This window comes from Tamandua tetradactyla, chromosome 1, assembly GCF_023851605.1.
Source record: "Tamandua tetradactyla isolate mTamTet1 chromosome 1, mTamTet1.pri, whole genome shotgun sequence".
Classification (NCBI taxonomy): Eukaryota; Metazoa; Chordata; class Mammalia; order Pilosa; family Myrmecophagidae; genus Tamandua; species Tamandua tetradactyla.
This window is the reverse complement of record NC_135327.1, coordinates 55,482,744-55,502,539: the sequence shown is the minus strand read 5'-3', so window position 1 is coordinate 55,502,539 and position 19,796 is coordinate 55,482,744. Positions and strand designations below refer to the sequence as shown.

At 46.3% G+C, this 19,796-nt stretch overlaps 1 protein-coding gene and 1 long non-coding RNA gene across 2 annotated transcripts; both read right to left on the bottom strand.

Moving 5' to 3' along the window:
- Positions 1-588: 588 nt before the first annotated feature.
- LOC143684387 (uncharacterized) lies at positions 589-3,998 on the bottom strand. Its single transcript, XR_013176025.1, has 3 exons — positions 3,837-3,998; positions 3,557-3,689; positions 589-829 (listed from the first exon to the last, which is right to left on the bottom strand). It is a non-coding gene; the product is annotated as an uncharacterized LOC143684387 (long non-coding RNA).
- A 1,100-nt stretch (positions 3,999-5,098) lies between these two features.
- PROKR2 (prokineticin receptor 2) lies at positions 5,099-12,644 on the bottom strand. The gene is made up of 2 exons (XM_077161301.1): positions 12,109-12,644; positions 5,099-5,993 (listed from the first exon to the last, which is right to left on the bottom strand). The coding sequence occupies exons 1-2, from the start codon at positions 12,564-12,566 to the stop codon at positions 5,300-5,302; spliced, it is 1,152 nt and encodes a 383-aa protein (XP_077017416.1). The 5' UTR covers positions 12,567-12,644; the 3' UTR covers positions 5,099-5,299.
- Positions 12,645-19,796: the final 7,152 nt, after the last annotated feature.

Here is a 19,796-nt window from a genome sequence, read left to right as displayed (position 1 = left end):
AAATATATTATTCTACAGTTCTGGAGGTCAGGAGTCTGAAATGAGTAGGGGCTAAAATAAAAATGTCAGCAGGGTTGTGTTCCTGCTTGAGGCTCAGGGACAGAGTTCATTTCCTGGCCTTTTCCAGGAAGCTTCTATAGGCTTCCCACATTCCTTGGCTCGTGGCCCTTGCCTCCATCTTTAAAGCGTGTCACTGCCGCCTCTGCTTCTGTCATCATAACTTATTTTCCCAACTTTCATGCTCTTGCCTCCCTATTAGAAGGACCCTTGGTCCATCCTGGGTAACCCAGTATAATCTCCCCTTCTCAAGGGCCTCAGCTTATCACACCTGCAAAGTCCCTTTTGCCATGTAAGGAAACATCTTCACAGGTTCTGGGTGTCACATCCTTACAGGGTCATTATTCTGTCTGTCACACTGAGGAATAGAAATACTGCTCAGAGCCACTTTAGTGGATTTGTGAGTGTAACACCAAGAGATACTTTTAGCTAGAATCCTTTGTGGAGAAAATAAGTGAGGCTCAGGTAGAGTAATCTGAGAACCATAAAGATCATTTTTTTAATGATAAATAATAAAAATAATCTCAGAGCTGAATCTGGGGTTGCCCCTTTATTTAAATGATGTTCAGAAACCTGGAAATCAGTGGCCTACTCATAAAACAAAACTAGTGTTGTGCAAACAGTGTGGATGCGGATGGCGTGCTCTCCTGGATCAGCCTTGGCCCTCCCAGTCTTCTGCTTCTTTCCCTTAAGGCTCCCATGACCGTCTGCAGATGGTGTAGTCAACGTTGATGAACAATGAGGAGGCGGAGGAGACCACACACTCTGTTGTCTGCAAATGTCCATAGCAGAATTATTCACGATCGCCCAAAGTGGAAACAATTCAGGCATCCATCAACAGATGGATGGATAAACAAAATGTGGCAAATACATACAATGGGATATTATTCAGCCCTTGAAAGAAATGAAATTCTGATACCTTCTACACCATGGATGGTCTATGAAAGTGTTGCGTGAAATAAGCCAGAGTCAAATGGACAAATATTGTATGATTCCACTTATATGAAATGTCTATAATAAGCAAATTAATACAGTCAGAAAGTAGTTGAGTTTACCAGGGACTGAGGGGAGGGAGAAAATGGGGGAATTACTGCTTAATAGGTGCAGAGTTTTTGTTTTGGGTAATGAAAAGGTTTTGGTAAGGGATGGTGATAATGGTAACACAATACTGTGAATGTAATTAATGCCACTGAATTACACTTAAAAATAGCTAACATGGGAAATGTTGTGCTATTTATGTTAAAAAGCACTGCACACTGTCTTGCACAGTCCTGGCCATGCTTTGATTGTCTTTGAATGTGAACAAGACCCCCCCCCCCACACACACACACACTGGTGGCTTTTGCCAGGGCTGGCGTTGCCTTCCATCACAACCTGCTTTTCCACCAGTCTCCAACATCCCTTACAGATAGCTTCAGGTACGTTCCTGTCAATGTCTTAAAATCCCTCCCACAGGGAGCATGCCTCCATTTCTCTATTAGGATGAATTCCAGGTACCGGGAGCAGGTGAGAAAAGCATCTTGCATCCCTGGCCTGAGAAAAAAGTCAGGAGAACTCGAGTGTCCCTCTTGTAATTCTCTCTGGTTTCCTTGAAATCCTGGTGCCCTCAAATCTGGGTTAAGAAGTCTCCTGGATGGAGTGTCCCCTTGGCAAGCCAAGGGAGGGAAGGTACCATCAGTGTAGCTTAAGATTCTCCAGAGGAACCAGAAACCAGCGTAAAATGTCCTTTCCTGGGCGTGCTCCTTGGACCTTGGGAGTGCAGTTCACCTGACCAGAGTTAGACCTTGGCAGGGTCTCGGTTCCAGCAAGTGTCGGCTGGATGACCTTAAGCAGGTCATTTCCCCACTGGGAATTCAGGGTTCCTCACTTGGGAAAGGAGTAGAGTTCAATATAGGCCCTGAAAAGTTTCCTGTCCAGTGTCCTGTTGGGGTGTGTGTGTGTGTGTGTGTGTGTGTCCTCTTGAGCCCAAAGGAGGAAAAATGACTAATTTGGGGGATACGTTTCAAAGCAATCATCTTTCCCTGGAAATAGAACTCACTTTTAGCTTTCCAGTCACCCCACACAAGACACATTCTTCTTAGGTATGGAAATGACTTTATGCCTGAGGGTGCTTGAAACCACCTTTGATTTCTTTAGTTTAAGAACTGACTTATTTCAAATGTTGAATGCTGAAAAAAAAATCTCTAACGCTTTATCACACAGCCATCATTCTTTCTCATTTTGACTGAGAGAAAACTTTTTTGCCAAATGAGATTAATTATTTAATACATAATAAATATGTATAAATGTGCACATATCTCAGCACATTAAAAGCATCTTAAAAATGAGAAGAAAAAGGTCAAACACCATAAACAAGGTGTTTATTACCTTAACACGAGTTGGAGGGATGAACAGTTCCCATGCAATCATCAATTTTCATTTAAACAAAGAAAGTGATTTCAAAATAAAGGGGTAACATTGGCACAGTGTAGTGGCCCCTACTTATTTGTTCCCATGACTTCCGTGCTTGGGTTGTAAGCGTGAAGGGTGCCACTGATGGGTGGGTGGTTGCTGGTCCTAGATCATTCTGCTCTAAAAGTTCCTTCAGTGAGTTCCTTCTCTGTTTCAGAGTTTAATTGTTTACGTGGCTATTACTTCATTTATTTCTGAATATAATAACGACATGAGAGATTAGTGGGGAAAATACTTGAAAACTGTAGTTAAGATTCTGGTTTTTTTCTATAAACCTACAACTTCTCTAATTGAAAAAATTATATATATAAAGATTCCATATATTAATTACTTTATTTGATATCAACATAACACTTTTATCCACTGGAAAATCACAATATACACTGATATTTACAAAAGTTATTTTAGTTACATTTAAAAGAAAGGAGGTGGTATATTTTAGGATAAAAGGGAAAAAACGGATGAATTCTGTTGACAGATTCAACTGATATACAATCTGCTATTAAAGCATCTTCTTATTAGGTGGAGAACCAGGACAGGGATAATAAATAACAATACAGTTTTTATGATATTTGTAAAAATGCAGATAATACAAAATACTTACTTGCTTGGTTTTGGAAAGCATTGTGTAATTTTTTAAAACCAGAATTTATAAACCATTTTGCTTAGGCTAATCTAATATTAAAGTGTTTGTAGTCTCTAAAGTTACAGTGTTTGGGTTTCAAGGTGTGGCTGCTAGGTGGTGATGGGGAGAAAATATTGGTTGATATTTCACTGTTGGAGAGAAAAACACCTCCTAATTATAAACAAACAACTCAGGGATTCCTTCTCTAGAAAAAATTAGACGCTGCCTAAATGTGGAAGGGTTAGTCCCAAACCAGGTACCTTTTATAGTCTTTGCTTCAAAACGAATCAGGAAGAAATGGGAACAAGTACACACAATCATCACGGTCATACAGTAGCATAAACAGATTCAAAATGGCATTTATGCAGCCCTGGGCTGTGCTGTTTGGCAACATGCAGGGAAAGATGGTCAATATTTCCTGACCTTGGGGTGGCTGAGGGTCTGGGGGTCACAGAGCTTCTGAGGTTGAATCTTCCTGAATATAACCCTGGACAGGGATTCCCTTTTATCCCGATGTGGATGGGCTGCACTGTGAAAAGTTCAGGAGTCTCTGGCCCTAAGAACACAGAAAAGATAAAAGTGAGGGGTGTCTCTCAGTGATGAGTCAGAGTGGATGGGGTTTCCTTGGTCCAAATAAATATGAAATCTCGTTTATCCACTCGTATCATATGTGCAGTTGAAAAGCACATTCACAAAATGTGACCTCAGTGAGCGTTCCCAAAAGTCCCATGTAGAAGGCAGAGCAGGCATCTTCATCACCCCCAATCCACTGAAGCAAAACTGAGACACAGAGAGAGTAAAAATTCAGGTCACACAAGTCTCAGTATTAGGACTTGGCCCCAGGTCTTTGGATTCTAAATAGAATTTGCTTTGTAAAAGAGGATCTGTTCTAGAATCCTGGTTCAGGCGTTAGCAATAGGGCCACAGGGGTTTCATTCATTGTCAGTGTCAGCCTGCCTCTTGGCCCCCTTCCTCCTGCCTGAGGCTAGAGGCCCTGAAGTCCTGTGCACACAGTGTCAGGAGCTGGATGTTATTAGGCTCAGGGCTGTCTGCCTTCACCAAGAGAATGATGAACTTTCACGTATTAGGGGGAGAGAGATTTTTTTGGTTCTTTCCTTTGAAATCACCATGATTGTAGATGTGTTCGTTAGATTCAGTTGTCAACTTGGCCAGGTGAGCATACCTAGTCTTGTTGCTGCGGACATAAGCCAATGGTGCGTGAACCTCATCTGTTGCCAATTACATCTGCAGTCAGCTAGGAGGCGTGTCTGCTGCAATGAGTGACGTTTGACTTAATTGGCTGGTGCTTAAATGGGAGATTGCAATGTAGCACAGCCCAAGCAGCTCAGCATTCCTCATCTCAGCACTAGCAGCTCAGCCCAGGCCTTTGGAGATGCAGAAAGAAGTCACCCCGGGGAAAGTTGTTGGAACCCAGGGGCCTGGAGAGAAGACCAGCAGAGACCATCTTGTGCCTTCCACGTAAGAAAGAACCTCAGTGGAAAGTTACCTGCCTTTCCTCTGAAGAACCAACAAAATAAATCCCCTTTTATTAAAAGCCAATCCATCTCTGGTGTGTTGCATTCCAGCAGCTAGCAAACTAGAACAGTAGATAACCACACCAGGCTGATCTGTTTATAAGAAAAATAATTTTCTGGCATCCAGAATCCTAGGGAAAGTACTGGAGAGTTGGGAGGAGCTGGTGGGAAGGCAATGTGATAGCATGCACTGTCTTTCCACGAGGCTATAAACCCCACAGTCTGAAGACCGAATCTTCACATCACCATCAGGTCCAAGCCCCTTGTTCCCATAGCCACTTGATACTCCCACAATGACAGGAGGAAAGACGGACGGTGTTTCAGACAACCATTTGTGGTCTCTGTCTGGCCATCTATGTGTTCTGGATATAGCTTGGCGACTGCAGCAGCTTCTGCTGTTTTTTTTCTTTTTTAATGTTTTTCTCCACACCGTAGGCCATCAGTAAAGGCTAACTTCAATTGCACTCGTCTAATCCCATCATTGGCCCTGCACACGTAGGTGTTGAGCAGACAGGGTGAACGCCAGCTGCTGTGGCTCGGTCTAGTTTCGTTGCCGGTTATGTCTTAGAAAGGTCCAGTTTTTTGAGAGGAGTGTGGTGTGGCCGAGGCCTGGCTTCCTGGGGCCGGTAGGTCACTTCAGCCGGACACAGTCCACCTCTTCAGTGGCCGGCACACCACTGGCTTTGAGGTCCAGATCGGCGCTGGACTTGCTGCCGTGCTGCGGGGGGCGCCAGTGGAGAAGCATCACCTTCTTGAAGTACCTGACGGTGTTGTTCTTGACGGCCACGAAGCACACGGTGTTGATCATGCTGTTGCTCATGGCCATGCACTCAACGACATAGAAGGCGGAGAGGTAGTGCTTCTCCTTCACCATCACGGCAGGGAAGAAGTCGCGCATGATGGTGAAGCCGTAGAAGGGCGCCCAGCACAGCACGTAGGCTGTGAGGATGCCCATGAGCACCAGGACTGTCTTGCGGCGGCAGCGCAGCCTCTGGCGGACCTGCTCGGTCTGGAAGCCGGGCACGGCCTTGAACCAGAGCTCCCGGGAGATCCGGGCATAGCATAGGGTCATGACGACCACGGGGCCCACGAACTCGATGCTGAAGACGAAGAGGAAGTAGGACTTGTAGAGTTGCTGGTCCTCGGGCCAGACCTGACCGCAGAAGATCTTTTCCTGGCTCTTGAAGATGAAAAGGATGGTTTCTGTCGCGAAGTAGGCGGATGGGATGGCAATGACAAGGGCCACCACCCAGACCAGTGTGATCAAGAAGGAGGCTGTCTGGCAATTCATCCGTGGTTTCAAGGGGTGAACGATGGCAAGATATCTGGCGGGGAGGGAAGCCAGCATTAATAGTGACATCTGCTTTGGAAACATTACTAGTTTTTCCCTAACCCAAACACACTCAGAAGCAGATGGAATGGCACAGCAAACCCCCATGTCCCAATTACCCACTTCTACAAGGTTCATCCTATTGTAGCAACATTATTTGACATCTGGAGTGGCAGCTGGTTTAGTGGAAACAACATGGGCTTTGGGTCAAACAGGCAGAATAAGGAAATCCAGACTCTTGGCCTGATTGGCTTTGTGGTCTGGAGTGAATTACCCAATCTCTCTGAGTTTCATTTCCTCAAATGCAATGTGGAATAAAACAACACCTACCTTGCAGGACTGCTGTGGACATTAAATGTGGTAATGCTTATAGAATGTGTGGTACATGGTAGGCTTACAATAAATACATGTGGCCTGTTAAAACATTGAGACCTATTGATACCGTCTTGGCTTTCAGTCTTGCCATTCTGCTCTAAAGCATGGTGCTTTCAAAGATCTTCATTCCAAATATCTCATGGGTCAGAGGTGAAAGAGGGGCTGTGGATCTCATAAGAAGTGGGGCCTTTCTTGGGACAGTGAAGAGGGCTTTCTTTCTTTCCCCAGGGTCATCCTGCATTACAGAATCAGGAGACAGGAGTGGGGTTGTGCTGGAATCTGAGGCCAGTAAGAAGTTAATGATCTGCCAAGCTCACTTCATGTAGGAACCAGAATCCAGGGTCCTGATACAAAATGTTTGCTTCCAACTTCCACAACTATCTCAAGTTCAAAGAGAGAGTGTGAAGCTGCTTTGACACCGTAAAGCACCATGCAGTATGAAGCTTTATTCCTGCTCTTTCCAATGAGCCAGACTGCCTGGGAAAGAGGAGGGAGCCCTTTGTGAAGAAATGAGCTCATTTGTGTGGGTTGAATACCTTCCCTCCAGAAAAACCTAACAACACCTATTTAGATACTCTGAAACCCTAGGACAATTGCTCTGCTTTTTTAGGGGTGGAGGAGTGGCAAGAGGGACATTGGCAAGATCTTTGTTGAGTCACTTGCATGGATGTATGCAGACCATCCTAGGGGCTCTATTACTTGAAATAGCATCTCTTCCTGGCTCTCTCTGCATGAACCTGGCTCTTTGCCTATCTGTGGTACCTAGAAACAGGCACATTTGTGCAGCATTTGCAAAGCAGCCCTCATCTATGATTTAAGAGAGTGGTATTAAATACCCAAGCTCTATCACCCTTCCTGAGAAAGCTTTGAGGGATGCTCTACACTGGCTCCAAGAGGGCCTCAGCAGGAATAAGTGGTAGCTGACCACAGTGGAAATTTGCTCAGAAATGCACTGTGTTGGCTGCCTTCTGCCTTCCCTTCCTCACTCCCCACACCCCTATGGGTGCTTCCTGGGTGCTACCTGTAGGTGAATCCTTGTTTCAGGGTCTGTTTGGGGGGTAACTCAAACAAATATACACATAAGGCTCTTTGCTAGGCACTGTGCAGACAGAAAGATAGAAGACATGGTAACTGTACTTAAAATACAACATATTTTAGAAAAGAATCTGTATGTCCATTGTATTAGCTAGGGTTCTCTAGAGAAACAGAATCAGCAGGAGATATTTGTAAATATATAAAATTTATAAAAGCGTCTCATGTAACCATGGGGATGTACAGTCCAAGGTCTGTAGGGCATACTGTGAGCTGGCAGCTCTGATGAAGATCCTCAACAAACTCTCAGGAAAGGCTGGCTGGCTGAAGCTGGAAGAGTGATGGTCTCTTCTGAATCCTCCTTAAAAGCCTTCTGGTGATTAGATTAAGCATCACTCATTGCAGAAGACACTCCCCTTAGCTAACTGCAAGTGCAATCAGGTGTGGATGCAGCCAACATAGTCATGATTTAAGTCCATGAAATGTCCTCATAGCAACAAATAGGCCAGTGCTTGCCCAACCAGACAACGGGTACCACCACTTAGCCAAGTTGATGCATGAACCTCACCATGACAGTCCACCCCTTGTCAACTTGGCAGCTATACACATCACCTTAAACCATACTTGATCTCTAAATAGAAAACAATAACAGATACATTTTTCCCTCGCCTAATAATACTCAACTTTTCTGCGTACAACCAGAAACACATTAAATCTCTCCAGAATAGGATGCAAGTTCTTACCCAGGGTCAGGCAAACATTCTATCAACCTAGCTGCCTCGATGCTGGGAAATATGGTAAGACCAGAGAATTCCATGAGCATGTGCCCATTCCTGCAGGTTATTTGCTGTGCAGTGGGTCCTTGATAATTAGTAACGCTGTGTAGAATACCACGGCGAGGGATAAGGTATTCCATAAGTACACGATGATAATCTTGGCAGAAGCACTGCCTGCAGGGAAAGCAAACCCATATCCAGACTATGTCTCTATTCCAGTTAGAACAAATCACTTCCACTTCCATGATGGAAGTGATCCATTGTAATCAACCTGCCACCATGTAGCCAGCTGATCACCTTGGGGAATGGTGTTATATCAGGGGCTGAGTGTGGGTCTCTGCTGCTGGCAGATTGGGCACTCAGCAGTCTCTCTAAGCCATTGGATTCTCTCATCTACATTATACTAGGGCAGTTCTGGCAGTTCAACCTCAGGTAATGGTGGGGCACCTTTTGATCCATGTTTCAGCCAACCATCCAACCAAACTGTTAATGCCTTTTCTAATCCCTCAAGCTATAACACTGAAAGCAAGAATCTCTGCTTAGTGAGCCCAGGTCAATACATTCAGCCTGATCCAGTTTTATATTCCTCCCACTATTATCCCACACCCTTAAAATACGTTCCCACAGATATTCCCCTTATTTCTGTCTATATAAATTGGAAAACTCATGAAGTTCTTTTGGAGTATAGTGTACCTCCTCATGGGTGACATTTTGTTCCTCACCTTTTGGGATCTGTTGGGACTTTAGTCTAGTTAAAGGTCTGGAAGAAAAGAGAGGTAGCAGGGTGGGTCATGAAAAGAATTAGAAGTATCTTCCAAGCCAATTGCTTTAGGGCATCTGTTTGCAGTTTCACCTGGTGAAACTGGATTAATCATTCCAGGCAGAGGAGCATGGGCTGTTTCCCCATGGGGGGCAATCATGTGCTTCATAGGCACTAAAGAGTTAATCCATTCAGGTGGAGATTGGCTGGTCAACTCCTCAGGGCAGGCTGGAGGTAGGGAGGCTATGTCCTCAGGGCAGACTATTACAAGGTTATCTAGAAAAGACTCAGCACAACCTAGGGCTTCAACGTCTTCACAGCCATCATTATCAATCCATTATGTCGCCATCCCATTTTTCAGGGTCCTACTCCTTTCTAATCAGTGCCCTCACTTTAATGGCAGACACCATGCAAGGTTGAGATTTCAGTTTATGTTGTAAAGTTGCTACTCTAACAGTGAGACTCTGAGCCTGATTTTCAGAGATCTCAAGTCTGGGGCTACAGGAAATAAGATTTTCTTTCAGGCACTCATAGAAATGTTTACATCTGTCAGACAGTGCTTAAGCTTCATATTTGAAGACTTTTGCTCATCCCTTTCCCTCATCAATGTATACAGCATATCTAACCACAACAAGCCAACATCTCTATACCTCTTAATTCCCACAAAACTCTGTAAAGGTGTCAAAAACATTATCACCCAGAGCCTGGCTTCGTATAAGCGAACAATTAGCAGAATTGAACAGTGATATTTTGACTTTCTTTTGCCAGCTCACTTCATGGATTGACAAATGTCATTCTGATTATGGGAAACAGAGTTATTAGTGCCTTTGAATTTAGTCAGTTGTAGAAAACCAATCATAGAACCCATTTTTAAGATTCTGTTTCTTAAGAACCACTCCTGGTACCAAGCTCTATTAGCTAGGGTTCTCTAGAGAAACATAATCCGCAGGAGATATCTGCAAATATAAAATCTATAAAAGCATCTCATGTAACCATGGGGATGTAGCATCCAAGGTCTGTAGGGCAGGGTGTGAGCTGGCAGCTCCAATGAAGGTCCCCAACAAACTCTCAGGAGAAGCTTGCTGACTGAAGCAGGAAGAGTGATTATCTCTTCTGAATCCTCCTTAAAAGCCTTCCGGTGTTTAGATTAAACATCACTCTTTGCAGAAGGTACTCCCCTCAGCTAATTGCAAATGCAATCAGCTGTGGATGTAGCCAATGTGGTCATGATTTAAGTCCATGAAATGTCCTCATAGCAATAGGCAAGCCAGTAATTGCCTGACTAGACAACTGGGTACCACCACCTGGCCAAGTTGACCTATGAACCTGACCATGACATCCATACACAGCACAAGACTGGAAAAACAGATTGGCATCATATTATAAGGACACTGGAATATTAGCCTTAGGATTTGGCATGTATTCTTCAGGGAGTGGAACTTTTGGTGGATTTGTGAGCAGTGATGTGCTATAGGAAGATTTAGCAATGGTGGGGATACTCTGCTGCTTGACGTGGGTCAGTATGGCTTGAGGGGGTAAAGGGAGAGGTTAGAGGAGCATTATGGTGATCCAGACATGACTGGTTAAGAGAGAAAGCTGGAGGAAGAATTGCTAGGACTTGGGGGAATGGGGTGAATAGGGCGGCACAAGGGCAAAAGGTGAAGAAGGAAGGTCATTTTTCCTACTTGGGTGGCCGGCAGAATGGTAAGACTCCTGGTAGAGCTGGAATCTGCCTGGGGCAGAGTCACTTTGGGATGAAAAAGGAACTCTTCTGTTGCCCATTGTAACAGGGCGATTGCTTCCCAATGAACTGCAACACTGTCAAAAGTGACATTATAAAGACAAAGTTTCAGTGAGACAAAGGGGATTATTGCAGTGACAATTCACACTTTAATGACTGTCAGAATCCTCTAGGGAGTTGGATTAAAATTCAGCTTCCTGAGACTTAGCAGAAAGGATTCATGTTCAGCAGAGCCGGGATGGGACCCAGGAATCTGCCTTTGTAATATGTCCCCGCGTGAATTTTGCAGTTGATTAAAAGGTACACATTTCATCTCAAAGATCTGGAGAGTCTTAGAGTTATAATAACAAAATTGTGTCTCCTGTAGGAATTATGTTATAAAAAGCAAGATACTTCTTTTATCTGTATGTGCGTTTTATACCAAAAAGCAAAAATAATTTACTGGTTGGTTAAAAAGGACAACAAACTAAATGGCACTCAGAAACAGGGAAAAAGTGAAGCATTGAAAGGAGACAAAAGGGAAAAAAGACAATTAGAAAGTGCATCCTCAAAATATGTTTCAGTAAAGTTCACAATGGCAGGCAGTAACCAAGGGGATGGGACACCACCTGAATAAGCTGCCCCTCAAACACAGCTGCTGTTAGTCCATGCTGGCCTACACCAGTTCACGTAACTTTAATGTGTAAGATTTCGCCTAAGCTGTTATTATACATTTTATTTTACAAATTTATAATACAGCAAGGACTTCTGGAACATCTCATGCAGATGTATGCAGATGAGGATGTGGATCTATGCAAAAAAGCAAAGGCAAGTCTTCCTTCCCCCTTTTCTACAAACAAACCCTGCCACCTTATCTTAAAATCAGCACTATGACAAGGTCGCCAGAAACAAGAGTAAATATGTATGATTCCATTTACATAAAGTTCAAGAACAGGCAGAACGAAACTATGGTAAGTGAAATCAGATCAGTGGCTGCCTGGGGTGGGAGGAGTGAGTGGCTAGGGGCAGAAGGAGAGATTTTAGGTGATGGAAACGTTTTGCATCTTTATGGGGTAGTGGTTTTAGGAATAACTCGGTGCATGGTCTTGACTGGAAGCTGCCTTCTTAACTCTCCCGTGGCCTTTATGTTGCTGGCTGGACTTTATACTTTTACCTTTGTGTTTGATGCCACTCATTGTCATGTGACACACCTATTTCTAAAGTGGACGTAGTACCTGGGAGCATGGTCCAGAACTGGGAGGCTCAGGAGCTTCATTCTTGTCCAGATTTGGAAGATCATGGGCCACAACTAGAGAAACATGTTCTCTCTCTTTTTTTTTTGTCCCTGAGCTTTCAAATCTGAGGTAGTGCCCACCTGTCAGAGCTGAAGTGTGGAAAGGAGCAGCTCGCCCACACCCTTCTTTTTTCCCCCTGCCATCATCCTCACCTGTCGATAGCGATGGCCAGCAGGGCATTGGTGGAGACGTAGAGCGAGACAGTGCGCAGGTAGCTGACAGCGGCACAGAGCACATGGCCGTGCTCCCAGGAGAGCTGGCGCACGACGTAGTAATCCATCTCAAAGGGGCAGCAGACAATGGCCACCAGGAAGTCAGAGACGGCCAGGTTAGCGATGAGCAGGTTGGTGAGGTTGCGCAGCTTCTTGTAGCGGGCGAGGGCAATGATGAACACCAAGTTGCCGATGCCACAGACCAGCATGATTCCTGCCAGGGCCACGCCGATGACAATCTTGGCTGCGAAGAAGGTCGGGGTCTCGGTCATGTCCTCATCCTCATTCAGAGTGAAGTCATAGTCTTCATAACTGAAGTTGAAGCGGAGGGAGGAGCCCTGGCCTTTGGATGGATTGAAGTTGGGTGCAAAACTGGTGTTTCCATTCTGGGCTGCCATGGTGATGCCTGCAGGTGAAGTGGTGCTGAGGGAGTCACGGGGGGTCCAAGTGCTCCAAGCTGGATGTCTAGACCCTCTGCTCTCACAGGGTCAGGGAGCCTAGCACCCTTGTCCACATCCTTGGGAAGAACCACGATGCCATTTTGGATCCTGAAAGGAGACAACCAGTGGGCAGCCTGCAGGAGAACCCCTGATAACATTCCCCCACAGTCCCTCGGGTGTAGACCAACCAGACCCACTGCCTGCCTGCAGACAGAGCTACCCAGAGTGCTGGTGACAGAAGAAATGAGATCTGTCCGTTGAGAAAGTGCCTACTGGTTGCCCAACTACAGGGAAGGACTAGGCTGACAATAGCTTGGCCTCTCCAGAGATACCTGAGAAGAATGTGCACATTTTACCCTTTTCCCAGGGGCCAGGGACTGAAATGACTGCTAGCAATTCACCCCAGCTTCAGCACCCATAGGGGATTTTCCAAGGGTGTTCCCTACAGCTGGTCTAGCCTACTGCAGCAGTCACAGGGCCAGGGCCAGGGATATTGGGAAGGCTGGGATGCAGTAGGGCCTGTTCTCCAAAGCAGGTCACTGCCTCCTCTCTCCCAGCCAAACCTACCCACTTGGAAATCATCAAGTCCACTTTCACATGGACATGCTGAAACATCCTGGGCCAGTGATTTGTGCTCTCTGAGTCTCAATTTTCCTGTATACCAAATTCCTGGCATATGGTGGGGGCTGAGTAAGAACTTATTGAATGAATGAGGAACCAAAGGAGGATGCTATAAGTGGAGGAAGCTGCGGATGGCAAGGGATTCTCCCACTGCTTCTCTTTTCTCTGGGAAAGAGTTCTAGAAAGAAATCCTTTGTCTGCTTCCCCTCCCTGTCCCCACTGATTTGGATCTGCTCCCTCCCTCCCCTCTCCCGGTGGGTCCCCGGTTCCCTGCCAGCATCAGCCCTGGCTGGGAGGCTCCACATCTTGTCACTAAGATCTGCGGACTGAGAGAGTGGTGGTCACGTCAAAACCCAGCTTAACCAAAAACAACGCCATGTGGGGGGCAGCCACAACCCTGCAGGGCCCACCCAACTGTCCTCAAATGCCCCAGTAAATTATTTAATTTCTTAGTGCCTCAAGGGGTTCACAGGGGAAGAAACAGGGAGCCCTCCGGAGATGGGGCACCTTAGGGTTCAAGGCAGCATTGAGGGACTGGAAAAGGAACCCGGACCCCAACACCCAAATAACGGAGGACCCCGGTGGGCTAGCCATGACTCACTCCTCCCTTTCCACAATTCCTGGAAATGCTTCCAAGTCTGAGGCCCATGGGGTGCTGGTAGCAAGAAGGCACCTAGCTGGACAGCAGGTTTGGTCTGTCCCTGTGAGGGAGTGGAGGAGAGAGAGCGCGAAGGGCAGGAAGGGCCCCGGGAAAGGGACAGGAGTCACAGGGGTGGCACCATCCACGCAGGGTCGGTGATTAAGGCTCGAAAAGCAAAGCTCGCAGGTCTCCTGGCTGGAAGAAGTCTGAGACCTGGGAGAGGAGGGAGTGTGGGGAGTAAGAGGATGTGGTTTGCGGCAATTTTCCCAGATATACTTCCTCTTTTCTGCTCCTTCTAGGAAGGTGCCCACTGCCTCCCGGGCAGTTCAGCCCGCGCCTGCTAAGCCCACCCACCCCTGGCTCCCTCCGCTCTCGTTCCTGGGCCCCAGCTTACCGTTCCCTGCCGGGTCCCCGCGAGCCCAAGGGGTATAGATCTCTCGGCCCCAACTCCCCTACTCGAGCCTGCCCTGGTGCATCCCAAGAGTAGCTGAGAAGATAAAGCAGCCGAATCTCCCTGAGAAAGAAGGGGCCGCCTGAGCCCGCAGCCCGGACAACGCCCGCACCGTACCCTTGAGCTGGTGGAGTCCGAGACTGAGCAGAGGTCAGCAAGTACCTGCCTCGGCGCCTCTTCTCCGGCGCGCTCTGCTGCCCGGGCGACCCGGAGCGAGGGTTCCCGCCTCGGAGACTGCGCCTTGCTCTCACCCAGGCGCTGCGTCCAGGGAGTCCTTCTTTCTTCCTCGCCCAGCGCGTTCCCCAGCAATTGCCTTGTCTCTTCACCGCCTTGAACCGAGCTCCGGGCGCCCCGCCCCACGTTTGACTCCGCCCTGGAATCCCTTGCCCACCTCCTCACCAAACGGAGAGTGGGCGCCCGGCTCCTGCACCCACCACGCTCACAGTGCCGCAGCCGGGTCAGGATGGGACCGCAGAAGCAGGGTTTCAATGTTGAGATTCCGAGGAACGGGGCCCCCACCGGGCTCGCGGGTGGAAGAGCGGAGCTTCCTGTCTTCTGCTGGAGCCCAGTGCGAGCTTTCGCCTCCGCTACAAGGTGCCGTGTTGGAGACCAGGGTGCAGTCCCTTCACGCGCGAGAGCTGGGGCCGAGGGAGGTTCTGTCAAGTCCAGCGTGGGGCTTCGAGGGTGGGGGGAGAGGGTTGGAGAACTCCCGCAGGGGGTAGGCTGGGCACCTCACTGCGGGCAACTTGTCTGGCTCAAAGCTCGGACCCTGAAGTCTTCACCCAAACTTTGCGGTGACCGCCACTGCCGGGTTCTTTGACCAAAGACGATCCCAGTCCGGCCTTAGCCGTTCTATTGTGGATGGAGATTCACGGGAGATTTCAGAGCCCTGCACCTTGCTTCCGACAGGCTCCACAGTCTCTCTGGTCCTTGGTTTCCTTATAATCGAGCCGGCATCGGGGGGTGGGGGGGTGGGGGGAGCGGGGTAAACTCTCATTGAGAGATACCGATTCAAATGACCCGGAGCTGAAAAAGCAGCGAGGGAGGCTCCAGCTGTAGAGAATTGGGTCTGGGAACTGTGGCAGGAGACTGAGGTCTAAAAGGCCACCCCACTGTTAAACCCCAATCAGTTATGGGCAGGTGGGAATTGGACTCAGCTTTGTCAGATCTTTCCATTTTTCAAGAGAAGCCAGAATTTTAGAACTTTATTTATAAATACTTTGTTGGATTAACTAAAACAAAGGAAAAATCCTGTGCTGGCCAAACAATACACATCTCAGGCTGAATACAGTTCACTGGGCTGCCCGTTAAAAACTCCTGGACAGATGATCTCAGAGCCCCTGTGCAGTGTGGCACTCTGATTCTACTTTTCCCACTTACATGAAGTAACCCCACTCTCCTCTCATTTTGGCATTTCCCCACACATGACAAAAGACAGGAGATCCAGCTTTCTGTTTTCCTCTCAGGGAGGGCCTGGTGTTGTGGATGGGCAGAGCAACTTCCAGATGTGAAGGCAAAAGGAGGTTGTTGTTTGGGGAGGGGGGTGATGGAGGGGCCAATTACGTACCCTGGACGCACTCTATGGAGGTTCCTTTCAAAGCCTTGGTGATACTTATCAACCTCAACTAAAGGCTTTCTCACCCACGGACCATGAGTGAGGCCCTATTTTTATGGGCAAACAGATCTCTGGGGTCCTCTGCCATTTGGCACTGTCACAGACATCCTCTGGGATAGAATTACGGCAGCGTGGGTTCCCCAGACATCTGGAAACCCATACATGCTATTTAAATAACTAAGTCCTGACCACCATCAGCAGCATAGGAGCTGTGCCTGGAGAGGGACATGCAGTCCTCAAAGGGACAGTCGTTGCTCTGGGAACCAGGTGATAAAGCGATTCAGGGAGTGTCTTAGTTTGGGATGCCCCCAGACCAGCTCCAAGACAAAGACCTGGATGCAGATAGTTTATTTGAGAGAAGGTAGGTGAGATGTGGGAGGGAGGAATCAATGCATAGTATGTTAGCAAGCAGGGTACCTCTGGGGCAACCAGGGCTTGCTCTACCTGGGACCCCTCTGACAATCTGAAATATGCCTTATGATTGTCCCACTGCAGGACGGGGCTGCTGGGATGTTCATCCACCAATTCCCACCTCCCATCAGGTGACAGTTTCCCTGAGGGCATTACTTTCAGCACGTCTGGTCTGTGCCCTGTGTGGGGGTCTGGAGAATGTCTGAAAAGAAGAGAGTTTAGTCTTGGATGGGAAACTGTCAGCATACCTAAAACTGTACCTGCAGGTTGGCTCAGGTGGGCAGACGTGGCGTGGGGCAGGAGGAAAACACTGGAATTCATGCACAGACTCACATTAGAAACTTGGGTGGGGAGGGTGAGATTCTGAAAGGAACTGGACATTTTTTTTTAATTTTATTTTAACTGCAGATTTTATTGAGATAAATTCACATACCATATACTCCAAAGCATACAACAATGTCTCACAGTATCATCACACTCAATTTTAGACCATTTTCACTGCTCCAAAAAAATAACAGATAGATGTAAAAAAGAAAATCCCAACACCCCATATCTCTTACACCCCCTATTATTGATGTAGTATACCTGTTGCTGTGGATGAAAGAATATTAAGATATTACTATTAACTATTGTCCATACTTGGAAGAGATAATTTCCCCTCATATTCCACTCTATTATTTACTCTTTCTACAAGTGTCAGGCATTTGTACTAGTTCATGGAAGAACTTATTTATGTTTGTAGGGTTAATAGGTGTCATACCTGACTCAAAACCACCCCTTTCAACCAAATTCACTTGCAATACAGTGCGATTATGTATAATCCCAATAATGAACTACCCTCACCTCTATCCATTTCCAAACATTTAAGTTCAACCTCGATAAAAATTCTCCACGTATTAGGTAACCAGAGCTGGAGATTTTTGCGTTATGTAGTTGCATTATGCTCACGTTGTGTTCATGAGCTGGTGAAAACTGGAGAAGTAGAGATTCCTCAATCTCATAGGATGAAAATTTATTAATGAACATCTTTATTCCAGTCAAAAAGCATTCTGCAATTGCCAGCCCAAAATCTTTTCTCTCTGAGGGGGAAGATTCCTTCCAGCTCGGAAAGGCTTCGTTGATCTACATAATAGGTGCTGAGGGGCTATTGGGTGGGGGTGGGGGGGCGGCGAGGCAAGGAGAGGAAAGAGAAGCTGCAGGCTGGGGCTGGAGGAGGCCTCACTGGAGGGCTTCAGGGAGGAGGCTGTGCCTGGAATTGGGTGTGAGGAAAACGGACGGAAAAGGGAAGGGAAGGCTCATTGAATCCACTTGAGACACACGAATAATAACATTTTACCAAGTATAATATTTTGAAACTAGTAAACCCAAGTATGTTTTCTTTCTTTTCTCCCACAAATCATATTCCCTGGCAGCCATTCCATCATTATTAATCCAGGAAATGGGAGAGGGTTAATGCCACCTCAGAGTATCCTCTCAGGGATACTGGACACCTGAAGGGATGGGTCGAATGGTTGGCTGACCCTAAGATTACCAGACTGAACTAAATTTAGTCCCCACAGCCACCACGACTCAGACGTTATGTGAATGTGTAGAAGGCGGGCTTGTATTTTCATATTTCAGATAATTTCCCTTAAATTACTCTTTACGTTTGAGTTGTACACTTGAAAGCGACCCCCTTCTGAGACAAAGCCACATGGGTCTGCAGGTTCATTGAAGGCTGTGTAAGCAAATGTTTAAACAGTCATTTTAAAAAATGGGTACAGAAAAAAAAACGGGTACAGATTTTCTAGAGTTTGATTTTTCAGTGTATATAAAAAGCCTTGAAAATATTTACATCCTGTAATCTAGAAATTCTATTTTGATGAGCTTGTCCTGTAGAAATAATTAGGGACGTAGGTAAAGATGTCACTGCCAAGTTGTTATAGCAGCACTGCTTAGAGTAGCAAGGAATTGGAAACAGCCTGAATTTCCCAGAACTTGATTGACATGTGATGCATATGTCTTTTATGAAATGCCATGCAACCTTTAAAATTTTTTGAATCACTGATTTACATAATTCAAAAATCAAAACATACACAAAATTGTGTTTTGTGAAGGATCACCCTTGCTCCTGTCCCCAACTGCCCTGTCCCCCTGCCCCCTTTTATTATTTTCCTACATATACTTCTAGCATTTCTTTTTGCAAAAACAATGATATATTCTTAATAATCCCTCTTTAAGAAGTTTTCTGTATCAATATATGGAGAGTGTCCGCATTCTTTCCTTGACAATTCCAGAGTAGTAAATGTGTTTTTTAAAGTTCCCTATTGGTGGACACATTGATTTAGTATTTTAAAAGTATGCCTCTTAAATTATGAATTTGGCTATTTTTAATTTTTTGCTGTTATAGTACTACAATATATAATAATATACATATAAAGTGCTTTGTGAATAACTGTACATAACATCTTTTTTGCCTATTTGCAAATACATCTGGATGATAAATTCCAGGGAGCAGCATTGCTGAGTCAAGCATTAAAAAAGTCTGTAATTTTGACAGATATTGCTGTGTTGGATTCCCTAGGGGTTCTCACCATTTTACACCTTCCCAGTAAACCACCTTTGGAGGGGAGGGGTGAGTGCTGGGGGCTCCAGGGCTGCACCTGAGTCAATAATTAAATGCCTATGGAGACTGCAGAAGGCAGTATTCAAAAGCATGATTTCTCAAAAATCCCATTCTCTCGCATCTGTCCTCAGTCTTGAATGCTGAGGGTCCTTCTTAGTATTCAGAGTACACTAGGGAGGGGAGTCATTTTTCTGTGTGTCTGGGGGTTACTCGTGGAGTAAATAATACTCAGATTAAGAAGGTGAACTTGTTATTGATTGTTGACACATTGTTAGGTAAACCATTTGATTACATTGAAAGTAAATGTTAATTAACCTTGACGAACTATAGTTGGAAAAGGTGAAACTTAATTAGTGGTTCACGGTGCATTGGCCCAGTCCACGCAGCTCGCACAGGCCTCTGCACTGGCTGACTCGCCAGACCCAGGGGGCAGGTCTCTTTCCCTCTCTGGTTTCCACCTGCCTCCGAGGCACCACCCTGTGCCAGGAAGACGGTGTCGGCAGATGAGGCGCCAAGTTCTGTGCCTGCCGGTCATGCTCCCCCATCTATGAGAAGACACAGGGAAACCATAAACTTCAAGGAAAGCTAGAGAGTGTTTGGCCAGAAATTTGTGACTGCTCTTAAAACTCAGCACTTGCTCAGAGCCCTCTGGCAGAGGTGGTGCTAGGGAGAGGTGGGCAGGTGGGCAAAAGCCCTTGCAAGAAGCAGCTCGTTCAAGGACTCAGAGCTTGACTCCATAATAGGCTTTCAGGGGAGAAACCCCTTTTCATGGTAATGACCCCACCTACTGGAGGGACAGATGGACAAAGGAATGAGAGGACTGTGCTGCATCTAACAGGAAAGAT

Bases quoted from the DNA above. Each gene is read 5' to 3' on its own strand.
- PROKR2 (XM_077161301.1), bottom strand. From the start codon at position 12,566: ATGGCAGCCCAGAATGGAAACACCAGTTTTGCACCCAACTTCAATCCA. The intron at 5,994-12,108 runs GTGAGGATGATG...CCTCCCCGCCAG, and splicing joins CTGGCCATCGCTATCGACAG to ATATCTTGCCATCGTTCACC.